Source organism: Lolium perenne, chromosome 5 (assembly GCF_019359855.2).
Source record: "Lolium perenne isolate Kyuss_39 chromosome 5, Kyuss_2.0, whole genome shotgun sequence".
Taxonomy (NCBI): Eukaryota; Viridiplantae; Streptophyta; class Magnoliopsida; order Poales; family Poaceae; genus Lolium; species Lolium perenne.
Genome location: NC_067248.2, coordinates 262,526,376 through 262,538,639, shown reverse-complemented (window position 1 = coordinate 262,538,639; position 12,264 = coordinate 262,526,376). Strand labels below are relative to the sequence as shown.

Below are 12,264 nucleotides of genomic sequence, written 5' to 3'. Positions count from 1 at the left end.
TTGTTCGTACTCGGACGTATTTGATCTTCTGTATGATTTGGATCTTTGTATTGTATATTTGTATCTTGACTCATTGGAGTCGTTGTTGTAATATATGTTTCTTGTGGGATCTATTGTAATCTTGTTGTAATGTTACCGCTTGTGTTAATTCCTCTAGCATCACGTGTGTAATTCGTCGCGCACGTCGTGTCGGAGGGCGTCCCAGAATCGATATTGTGCGGTTTTCAGCGGGATCACTGGAATCCTCATGGTACCGGTTCCGGGGCGTCAGACATAGGACAACTCCCTCACCCCCACCATGGCGGTAGTACACACATTTGTCGGCTTCATTAACAACAAAGCCCACAGATGTTAGAGTTCTTTCAAACTTCTCATGCCATTGTTTGGGTGCTTGTTTGAGACCATACAAAGATTTCTTTAATTTACACACCTTTCTTTATTGACCTTCTAGTACGAAACCATCAGGCTGTTCCATGTAAATTTCCTCGTCCAACTCTCCATTTAGGAAAGTCTTCTTAACGTCCATTTGATGAACGAGAAGACCGTGTGATGCAACTAATGACAGTAGTACTTCTTCGATGGTTTAGAGCATCTCCATCGGCAGCCCCCAAATAGGCACCGGCAGGGGTGCCGACACCTCCGTTTGGGGGACGCCGGCACAGCATCCTTTATTTGGGGACGCTGCTCCCAGACCGGCGCCCCCAAACCGGCGGTCCCGATAGATTTTGAAAATCAAATTCAAATGTTGAAAACGATATTCATACGAAGTTCAAACGAAATTTGTACAAATTTAACGCGAATTCAAATTAAAAAACTAAAAATAAACATCTAGCGGCGCGGGGAGTCGAAGGCGCTGAAGTCCAGTTCGTCGCCGCTGGAGGTCCCGAAGGACCAGCTGTCGGCGTCGTCAGCCTCTTCCTCGTTGGCCTTCTCCTCCTTTGGCGCCGGCAGCTCCGATGGTCCGGTGAGGTCGACGTAGTTGGCGCCGTGGTCCCTAGCGGACCATACCGCCGCCTGCCGCGGGTCGATCGCGGTGTGACGATAATCTTCGTCGACGGAGCGGCCGAGGATGAAGTTGACAGCGGGGAACTCCTCCTCGTCGCCATCACCACGGAGGGCCGCCTACGCCTCGGCCTCCTTCTCCCACCATTTCTTCTCGCCGGCGGAAGTGGTGGCGAGGCGTCCTCCTCCTTGACGCGGGAGTGGCGCCCGACCCCGTCGTCTGATGAGCCGGAGCACAGGACGCGCGCCTCGCGTCGTCGCGGATGACGACGCCTCCGGAAGGAGGCGCGGGCGCGGCCGAGCGTGTGCGCGCAACGACAGACGATCCGGTGCGTGAGGTTCCGGACGCCGCGGTCCGTTCCGGCGCCCTCTGCGTGGTAGGCGGCGGCGCCATGTTCGCCGCCTGCGGGAAGTATATCGGCTCCCGTTGCCCGCGGACGCGTGGCCGGAAGCCGTACTCGCGGAGCGTGTCGTCGACGGAGCGGCCGTACCACCAGGCACGGCGGCCGACGTTGTTGAAGTGGCCGCCCGAGGGGTTGTCCGTCCGCGCGATCTCAACGGCGCGCACGTGTTCGAAGCGCCCTACCCAGGTCGGGCTTTCGACGGCGTTCTCCGGCAGGCTACTCTCCTCCGGCGTCATCTTGGCCCGCCGTTTCCTGGCGAGGGCCCGCGTCTGTGGTCCTGGCAGTGGCGATTATGGCACGGCGAAGCCGCCGTTGGAGACGTGCCAGCCATGTGGCAACTTGTACTGGACTGGCACGGGGATGCGATGCCAGTACAGCACGCCGGCCTCGTCGAACGTCAGCTGCGTGGAGCGGAGCATGCCGGCGCCGCTACCGTCGGCCTGGTCGTTGTGCGCCATCGCGTGGGCAGGGTGTGTGGTTGGTGGTTCTCGCGGAGGTTGAGGACGGCGGCGGCTAGGGTTGGACGGCGGGGAAAGAGGGAAATGCGCGCCGGTGGGTTTTTAAGGGAGGCGGCGGACGCGCATTTAAGGCGCGTGGGTAAGGTAGGTGGACGCCGCGTGGCTAGGCGCTGCCCTCGCCATTTTGGTTTCCGCGCGGGAGGTCATTAACGCTGATGACCAACCTTCCCGCGTCGTTTTCGATACGAACCGCCGCGTCCCCTCGCTGACAAGGCGCCCCGTCCGCGAAAACCCGATTCGCGCCCTTGACGAAGGGGCCGGCACGGGGTTGCCGGCGATTCTATTGGGCTCCAAAATCGGCCGGCGCCGTTTGAGGCGCGCCGGTGCGAGCCCATTTTCACTCCCGACCCCCAAATTGCTATCGGGGCCGCTATCGGGGCCGCCGGTGAATATGCTCTTACACTGTTTTGATATTCGGGGTCTATGGAAGCACGAGCCTTTTATATCAGCTGGTGGAGCTGAAGGCTGCAGATAGATTTTTTTAGGTCAACAAGGCTGCAGATAGATAACATGAGCTTGTGACGAATGCGATGCATTGGCACTAGCGCTAGCTGCCTAGCTCGTCCAAACTGCTAGCTGCTAGTCTCAACTCTGAAGCGGGATTCAGGGAATGCCAGGCATGCATACCGTGGAACATCGGCGTCCAGCCCGGCAGCGGCAGCGCGCGTTTGAGTTCGTGTCCGACTCACACGATCGACTGAGTCAGCGCAACGGAGTAGGATCCGACTTCGTGTGCGACTCAACGCAACAAAGGACAGCGATCGTCGATACGGATCGACCACGAAACGGGCGCCTTACATAGCGCTCGTGATCGATCCAGACACGTACGGATCATTAGATTTTGGGCAGCTAAAACGGATCTAGCGAGATGTCGCCGACGCGGACGACCGCCGGCAACGGAGAAGACAGCGGCAGCACCAGATCGTCGGCGGCGCAGTGGTCCGACATCCCCGACGATCTCCTGGACAACATCCGCCTCAGGCTCGACACGTGGCGCGACCACGCCAGCCTCGCATCCGTCTGCATGCAGTGGCACGCTGCCCTGCTGCGGACGGCGCCGCCCGTCATCCCGCTGCTGCTCCTGTCCCCGCAGAGCCGGTCCAGCAGGACAATGCGCCGGTGTATCCGCGGCCCGGCCTATTGCTATGTCATCCCCATCACGGACAAGGCGATCAACAAGTGTCTCGTCGGCTCGCACGACGACGGTTGGGTCGCCGCGTTCGACTTTAAGAAACACGAGCTCACGGTCATGAATCTTTGCTCCGGTGCCGAGGTGGGGGCATGCGGCGGTCGATTGGAGAGTCCTATCTCTCATGTCGTTTTCTCGGACCGCCCCACCTCTATTAGCGGATGCATCCTCGCCACCATTACCAACGGGTCGCGCAGCATTGCCATGTGCAAGGTTGGTTGTCGCCAAGGGTGGACCTTACATGACTGGAAGAACAAGATGTTCACACACATCGCCTTCTGCAACGGTGATCTCTACGGGCTTACATACCCCGACGAGGAGTTGATCAAGTTTAAGATCGGCATGGAGGAAGACGGCTCGCCCATGTTCGAATCAACTCACCAGCTGGCCATCGAAAGTCCCCACCGTCCCACCACGGAGGACGATCCGAACGAGTACGAGTGCTATATCCTCGAGCTAAATGGTAAACTATCCATGGCGACAAGGGACCGGTGGTTGTCCAAGCATGAGCCCTTCTTCAAGATTTTCGAGCTTGTTGACGCCGATGATGCCGGCGATGCTCTCCCACACAAGTGGATGGAAGTGACGAGTTTTGGTAACTATGCCTTGTTCTTGGGGCCGACGAGGTCTAAGGCTGTTCCCGTGCCAGTGGGGGCTGAGCGCCACGGTTTCGAGAGAAACCATATATACTACTCTAAAGCTACTCGCTCCGGAGAAACCATCTTGCCTGGCGACGAAGTGTACTCATGGAGATGTGACAACAACCGCCTTATGTATTGTAGAGAAGATCAAAGTATCGGCGATGGCCTAGAGAGGACAGGATACTTCATAGCTGGCTGGGGAAATGCTGCTATGTGGATACACCCTCCGGACTTGTATCCAAAGGAACTAGTCACACTCAACATGCCGGGAGACATGATACCAGCTACTTGTTGCTATAGCTTCGATTGAGCAATTGTGGCTTCCTAGTTGTTTCCTTGTTGAAGGCATCGTTTGGAGATTGGACCTACTCTAGAGTGAAAAGCTCAGGATCTAACCATGATGGTTGCACCGGACGACGACGATGGTCATCGCTTTGGAACCTTTTTCAGATTGTAGGTTGTCGTCGCCACTAGTGGTGCTCTTGCTGCTATGAATCTCCGATTGCTTCGGTGGGGTCATTTTTTCTTCTTCCTATTTAGTTCTTTCGGTTGTGTAGTGTATCCTTAATGTCTAGACTTGATTTAGACTTTGTTATTGCAGAGGTTGGATGTAATTGATATCATCTTGGTGTTGATATATTTTCCATTTATCGAAAATAGCTTCGATTGAGCCCTATTTTATTTATTTTCAACAAGTACGCAAGGAACATGCGGGGAGTTTTCTGAAGGCGCGTGCTTGCCGTCGGTCGGCCGACGCGGGTCAGAAAATCGGTTGCTGTTCTGGCCGTTAGATTACGATCGTGTGATTAACAATCAATCCATCTATCCTCACGTGGTGTGCTTGCTTTACTACTGCTGCCTTGTGTCAGGTGGCTTGCTTTACTACACCTGCCTTGTGTCAGGTCGCTTTTCCCTGCCGCTGCATTAACTTTCTCGCTGTTGTACTGCGCGGGTGCAAGTATACTGTATTTTGGACATTAAAGTAGTGCCCACCGTGTGCTGCTGTTGGAGTTTTAGAACATGAGTAAACTACTTAAAAATGATTCCAACAAAAAAACAACGGCTTGGGCACTGATAATTATTTGTATCAAAAAATACAATAAAGTATCAATATATTTACAACAATAATTGACATCAGAACTTACAAAATTTATTGGGTGTTTACAACAATAGTCAACCACAATTTTTTTTAAATACAACACTATAAAAATCCCTAAGGCAAAAAAAAATCTTTACAACAAAATACCAATATATTTACAACAATAATTAACATCAAAATCAACAAAAAAAATAGATGTTTACAACAGTAGTTCGTACCAATTTTATAATTCTAACACTAAAAAATCACACGTCAAAAATACCTTTACAACAAATCACCAATATACTTACAACAATAACTAAGAACAAAACTAACAAAAATAATACATGTTTACAATAATAGTTGGCACCAATTTTATAATTCCAACACTAAAAACTTAGATGCCAAAAATATCTTTACAACAAATCACCAATATATTAACAATAATAATATGCAAACAAACCAACAAATTTTTGGGGTGTTTACAACAATAGTCAATAACATTTACAATTTCCCTTGTAAAAGTTTTCACAACAAATCAGATAGTGATTTACAACAATATTCCATAACTATTTTTGTGTGATATCTATTTGCGAATAGATTCATAAGCTATCTTCAACAAATTTCATGGCAAAAAATGGCCTCAATCGTGACCCTATAATCACCGATTTGGCACGACGACCACAAATTCAATTTGTCGGAGTGCCGACGGAACTACATCCGGTGACCTCAGGCCTATTTCTACTGGTCACTCGTGTATTTGCAGCAAAAGACAGACGAGACACCAGTTTGCCAAAGTAATATATATATAATATCAAAAAAATATAATCAAATTTTGCCACTAAAATTCGGAATAATCTTTGACATTTTTGTATAGCACCACAAAAAAAATTATCGATAGGTAGCTGGTGTCACAATGTTATTTGAGTCCTAGAAGGCTCTCGCTCCACATTTCTTTTGCAGCTCGTAGGCTAGTAGTACATTAGCTAACCATCGAGTACTAGTGCTAGCAGTACATGAGTAGTAAAAGAGCAGCAGCAGTGGTCCGACACACGGGAAAAGGAAACGGTGAGCTAGCTACGCTGGGACCACAGGGAAATGAACCGCACGCGAGTGAATTCGGGAGCAACCGATCTTGCGACGCGCGATCGGTCGGCCGATCATAAGCGTTTTCCTTTTCTGAAAGGGACACATAAGTAGTCTCCTGAGTTGTTGTGTGTGTACACTGTTGAAACACGTAGAAAAACGCACGCCCCTTCTTGCTCCCGAAATAGAGGAAGACCCAAGACGAAACCAAATCACGAGGGCGGGCACGATCGGACGCGAGCCTACCTACCGTGCCATACCAATCAATCTCTGCAACACAAGAAAACAAGACGAAGGCTGTTTTCAGCAGGGAGTCGTCGCCGTCTTGGCGTCTTCCGACTCCAGGCTCCACACCACATCGCATGGCCCGGCGGCCGGCAGAGGACATGGAGAAGCACGGCGGCGACGGCGGCGGCAATGGGCTCCGGCACCACGCCATCCGAATCCCGCTCACAGCTCCAGCCCCAGGTCCGGTACAATTCTTTCCCCCTCTTCGGTCTTACTTCTTCCTCCCAGAGCGGAATTCAATTCTTGGTTCTCTGCTCCGTCCAGTCCTAGGGCTAGATTATCCAATTCTCCTCACCGCTAATCATCGTTTCCCTCGAAAGACAATCTAGAGTTGCCGTGGGCATGGATGCTGACTAATTTTGTGTCAGATTGCCGAGAACTACTGACTCATCAGACTACTAGGTTATCTGCAGAAGAGTATGTACACTGAGGAGCAGAAAGCTTTTGCTTTTACTAGTAAATAAAATACTCCAATAATTTATACTAAGGAATAAATTGTCATGATGGAGTACTATATTATTTTCCAAGAAGTTGAGCACGACCTAATGAATTTCAGCCGCACAGCTCTTGGTTCCGTTTGTCCACTGAACCTTGTTCTGTCTTCAAATCAAGCATTGTGCTACTAACTTTGCTGTCCTCAGTATAGCGCTTATACTTCACTGAATCTTGTTGCAATTTTTTTTTTTGAAACCGGTAATCTTGTTGCAAATTTAGAGTTCAGTTGCAGCGATACAGCCATGTTATTTTGTTGTTGTTATAGGCAGCATGTCTGAATTTCTGAATTTGGAGTTACAGCATATCTGAATTTTGTTCTCCTGCTCCACTTGGTTGCTCGTCAGAAGTTGCAGCGATGGAAGAGGAATGGGAGGAGCCCAACGTCTCACTGCGCCAGAAAGCATCGAAGATCATATCCGCCTCCACGGCGGCGTACCGCAGCAAGCCCGGATCCTTCTGGGCGCTCCTCGTCCTCAGCGCCGGCGCGATGCTCACCGCGTTCCCGGCGTCGAGTCTGCTGTCGCGGCTGTACTACAACGGCGGCGGGCAGAGCAAGTGGATCCTGTCGTGGTCCGCCGTCGCCGGCTGGCCCATCCCGGCGCTGCTCCTGCTTCCCTGCTACCTCCTCCTCGACGGGGCGTCGCCGACGTGGCCGCCGCCGCCCAGGCTGTGCCTCTGGTACGCGCTGCTCGGCCTCCTCAGCGCAGCCGACAACCTCATGTACGCCTGGGCCTACGCGTACCTGCCGGCCTCCACCGCCTCCTTGGTCGCCGCATCGTCCCTCGCCTTCTCGGCGGTGTTTGGACGCCTGATCGTGAAGGCGAAGAACAGGATGGGGCTCTCGACGGTGAACGCCATCGTCGTGATCACCGCCGGCGTGGTGATCGTGGCGCTGGACTCGGGCTCCGACAGGTACCCGGGCGTGACCAGCAAGCAGTACGCGCTGGGCTTCGTGCTGGACGTGGCCGGCTCCGCACTCCACGGCCTCATCTTCGCGCTCTCGGAGCTCGCCTTCGTCACGCACCTCGCTGCTGCCGCTGGCAATAATGATGGCGGCGCTTCGTCGTCCCGGTTCCACGTGGTTCTGGAGCAGCAGGTGGCGGTGTCTCTGTCCGCGTTCGCGTTCACGTCGGCCGGGCTCGCTGCCTTCGGGGAGGGATTCGGAGCGTTGCGGTGGGAGGCGGCGGTGTTCAGCGCCGGAGGGGGAGGCAAGGCAGGGTACGCGATGGTGTTGGGGTGGTCGGCGGCGACATTCCAGCTGGGAGTGCTGGGGGCGACGGGAGTTGTGTACCTTGGGTCGACGGTGCTGGCGGGCGTGCTGAACGCGGTGAGGGTGCCGGTGACGAGCGTGGCGGCGGTGATCTGGTTCCATGACCCGATGAGCGGGTTCAAGATCCTGTCTCTGGTCATCACGGTGTGGGGGTTCGGGTCCTACGTCGTTGGCCACTCCGGCGGCGCCAAGAAAACGTCCAGAGATCGATCTCGAAGCGGGAGCCAAACCATGAGCTGATCTTTTTTTTTTTGAGAAAGTAACTGCGTGTTCAAAGTCAACAGTACAAGAACAACACACACACGCAGAACACCCTAGAAAGACCTAGGAAGGACAGGTGTCCAAGAACTTTGCAGAAAAGTCCTCGCAGAAAAGAGAAAAAATAGAAAACACCCTGGAGCTTGGGGATGTTCCCCGGCCGATGCGCCACAACCGCCACGGTTTCGCTCTTTGGGGCGGACCTCTTTTTCGGCTCGTAAAGCCTCAGCGCGATGGAGCTCCTTTGGATCTTCGGCTGTTCCTGCGGCCTGCGTTCCGGCGTTGGCGGAGAGCAGCGGCGGGCGATCTGGAAGTTGGTTGCAGGAACCATGAGCTGATCTTACTAAAAAGTGTATTGTTGTGACAGTGTAACAGTTATTCAGTTGCGAGTGGATGGACATGATGGGAGTAATTAGGTTCCAAATTGGAAGGTCCATTTGGTTAACTGACTGATTGATCGGTTTGTACTTGTCTAGCACCGAACATGCTGCTTTTTTTTTTAATCGTAAGCATCAGTTCTTTCTCTACTCAGATAAGAGAAAGTAAATCCAAGAGGGTGTTTGGAGGGAGAAAAAAACTTATATTAAGCACTTTTGTGCGGAATAATCAGAAAGTGGTCTTGCCGGAGTGGTTATCGGGCATGACTAGAAATCATGTGGGCTTTGCCCGCGCAGGTTCGAATCCTGCCGACCACGATTTTTTCCTTGCTACTATGCTTTAAACGGCTGTCACCCTGAATTTTTATTTCAACTTCCCATTGTGGAACAAATAAGAGCAGCATGGAATTGTGCATCCCCGAGTGGTATGTTTTTCTCCACGAACCCTCAAATGCTTTTTGTAATTTTGAAATGTATATGTGCCCGACCATTTGCATACATTGCTATGTCTTTTAAACATGCAACAGCCCAATCACTTGGAAAATTATTAATACTACTTTACCTTTGTTCATAAATAGACGTCTCTGAGATTTCTCTGAATCTGGTTGTATCTAAATAACGTCTATTTATAGACGGAGGGAGTACTATAAAACACAATATTTACTATTAAGGTGAAACTTGTGAATGCCCGATAATATCGTAGATAAAAAAAAACAGAAGGATGGCATCGTGCATCCTCTCCCGCTCACCCGTTCCACGCCAAGAAAAAAAAAGCACGAGTTTCTCCTCAAATTTTGGACCTCTTGTTTATGGCTCTTAGGTCACATCGTTGACATATCGTGCCACCACAGACCCTATTGCCATCTTCTTCCACCACGGCGATTTCCTGACCACACCGGCACCATACGTTCTTCGTAGCCTTCCTCGTCGCTACGACCACTACCGTCATCGTATACGTTGACTGCTGCCTCGCCCCAGAGCAGCACAACGAGGAGATCTAAGGATGTACTCCTCGAGGAGCATATCTATTGCAGATGGGGTGGGGGGAATATACATGTACAAATCTTCAGCAGCAAGCTCTCATCGCTCACGTCACCAAGAAAATGGGAAAACTCGTTGTTCAAGACCACCATACTGGCATGAGCGAATGAAACTAGAACGTCACACATCTCCGGCTTTCTTAGTGGCATTGATGGTTGGAGGGGGGGGGGAGGGGGGGGGGCAGCTAACCTGGTTCTTGAAGATGGCAAAAGAACTAAAAGAACATGTACCGAATCAGGGATGAAGAAGAATGGGGAGGGGAAGCGCTGGTGCCGGCTGTAACCCTCCCTATGAAGAAAGGAACATGGAGAAGGATGGCTCGTGAAGTTGAAGAGGAAACCACACTGACAACCCATGATCTGATCCTAGGGGCTCCGCGTCCTCATCAAGAATACCATAAGAAGAAGATGAAAGTTTTCAACATGCAAATAAAAAACCCGTCCTAGGGGTTTGTTGTGCATCATGAGCATCACGATTTTCTAAGAAAATTGAATGAAGGAAATATTTGAAAACCCTAATGTTTGTGCAAATCACTCTGATTTCAAACGCTCAAAATGTTCTAAAAGTTTCCAACCAAAATACATGGCCATAAATGTATTATGAAGGCCATGGATATTTTTGAAAGTTCAAAGTTTGAAACTTCAAATGTTTTCAAAATAGCAAAAGGAATTTGAAAAAAAAGAGGAGAAAATTGATACGTTGCAAACGTATCTATAATTTTTGATGCTCCATACTTGTTTTACACTAATTTCTATATGTTTTGTTTACACTTCGCGACATTTTTATACATTTTCTGGAACTAACCTATTAACAAGATGTCACAGTTCCTGTGTTCTGCTATTTTTGTATTTCAGAAAAGTTGTACAAAAGCCAAACCTCCTATTTTCCTGGCATGAAGACGGAGTCCAAAGTAGAGACGGAGGGGGCACCGAGGCGGCCACACCATGCCTAGGCGCGGGCCCCCTCCTGGCCGCGCCTAGGGGTGGTGTGGGCCCCTCAGGCACCCACCGACCTCGCCCTTTCGCCTATAAAATTGCCTCCCGGCACGAAAACCCTAAATCAATCAGCCTCCATCCACGAAAAGTTCTGTAGCTCCGCCGCCATCGAAGACAATTTTCGGGGGACAAATGTCTCTGCTCCGGCACCCTGCCGGGACGGGTAATTGCCCCCGGAGCACCGCTGGCGAGGTACCTGTGGCGGGCCAGCGCACGCGACTAGTAGCAAAAATGACACGCGACTGGTAGGCTTTTTCCTACTAGTGCAGGGATCCCGCTGGGTGCACCGCTGCCATCGTTGTTGTCGGCCTTGCCGGTGTACTTTATTGTTTTATTTGGTAAGAGTTGCAAGTAGAAAATCTGTCAGAATGATTTGTAGCTCCATTTGACATACAAACTGAAATATCTGGTACACACCATTTGGAAAATTAAACTACAACCACCAGGAGTCTAATACTTACAAAGTGATATGGAAAGTGTAACAGCAACCCACACCACCCTTGGAAATGAAACATGACCTCAATTATTGGTGTTTTCGTTCCAATGTTTCTGTATTTTGCATCTCGTCTGCTTCGATTTACTTTTTGTGCATATGTGATCTACACCCTCCGTTCCTTTATGTGAGGTGTATAGTTTTTTCGAAAAAAGCTCCAAAATATAAGGTTAATTGTGTTGAACCACTCATTTGGAGATTTTTTTACGGATTCGGCTACATTTTCTTAGCTCATGCAAACTTCTCTATTTTCTCATGTCAATAATTCAGAGATAATCTTGCCCAAAACTCGTGTAACTTATCCTCAGTGTCTTAATTTCCGTGCCAAAAACTATACACTCTATATCTAGGAATGGTGGGAGTATTACTTGCATGTTATATAAAATTAAGTTTCTTATTGGATTTTATTGTCATCAGCCACTAGGTGCATGCCACTTCTTTACATATCATGATGAGTGCAAAATCCCCCTTAAGTGAAACAAACAAATAATTTGTCACTTCTGATTATAGGCTTGAAATATGCTACTACAAAATTAGTTTCCGCACGCTCAATTCTAGACAGATTTACGATACATTTTCCCGAATCCACGATAATGAATTTAAATGGGAAAGGGTAATTGTTTTCCCACTGATGCATGCATTCAGCCCCCCAAAAAGGAGGTTGATAAGATATCAATCAAGTCAGAAATAAAAGAGTTCCTAAAAGTTGGAGAATGCAAAACATATAATGACGAGTCGACTCCAAGTGAAGATGCCACATGAAGAGGGACAAAGGGATGAGAAAAAAATGTAGATCCTAGCGAGAAGCGGTTGGACGACGAGACATCTTACGAGTTATAGTCTAAAATATGATGAATCTCTTTATTAAAACCACCAAAGAAACGTGCAAGCTTAAGCAAATCACGTTGATAATGTGGAGGAACAAAACGAGTACGCATAGCAAGTTTTAAACCAACCCAACTAGTAGAAATATTAGCATGATGTACTCTACAATGCTCAGACCACCAAATAGAAGCAAAATATGTGAACTCACAAGTAGCAGCACTAACACGCAAGTGATCAGGATATTTTAAACATGCAAAGCGTTGTTCTACTTCCAATTCCCATGTAAGATACGCATCGGGATTAT

The 12,264-nt window shown here is 49.6% G+C and overlaps 2 protein-coding genes and 1 non-coding gene across 5 annotated transcripts; all 3 read left to right on the top strand.

The window, feature by feature from the left end:
- Positions 1 to 2,792: 2,792 nt before the first annotated feature.
- Positions 2,793 to 4,064, top strand: LOC127304403 (uncharacterized). Its single transcript, XM_051335092.1, has one exon. The coding sequence runs from the start codon at positions 2,793 to 2,795 to the stop codon at positions 4,062 to 4,064; it is 1,272 nt and encodes a 423-aa protein (XP_051191052.1).
- Positions 4,065 to 6,115: 2,051 nt separating this feature from the next.
- Positions 6,116 to 8,653, top strand: LOC127302922 (probable purine permease 5). Of its 3 annotated transcripts, none has more exons than XM_051333652.2 (2): positions 6,116 to 6,386; positions 7,055 to 8,653. In XM_051333652.2, exons 1-2 carry the CDS (start codon positions 6,281 to 6,283, stop codon positions 8,209 to 8,211), a joined length of 1,263 nt encoding a protein of 420 aa, XP_051189612.1. In that variant the 5' UTR covers positions 6,116 to 6,280; the 3' UTR covers positions 8,212 to 8,653. The 3 variants fall into 3 exon arrangements, with proteins under 3 accessions (XP_051189612.1, XP_051189611.1, XP_051189610.1); XM_051333651.2 differs by having other exon boundaries at positions 7,049 to 8,653; XM_051333650.2 differs by having other exon boundaries at positions 6,118 to 6,386; positions 7,046 to 8,653.
- Positions 8,654 to 8,842: 189 nt separating this feature from the next.
- TRNAS-AGA (transfer RNA serine (anticodon AGA)) lies at positions 8,843 to 8,924 on the top strand. Its single transcript has one exon. It is a non-coding gene; the product is annotated as a tRNA-Ser (tRNA).
- Positions 8,925 to 12,264: the final 3,340 nt, after the last annotated feature.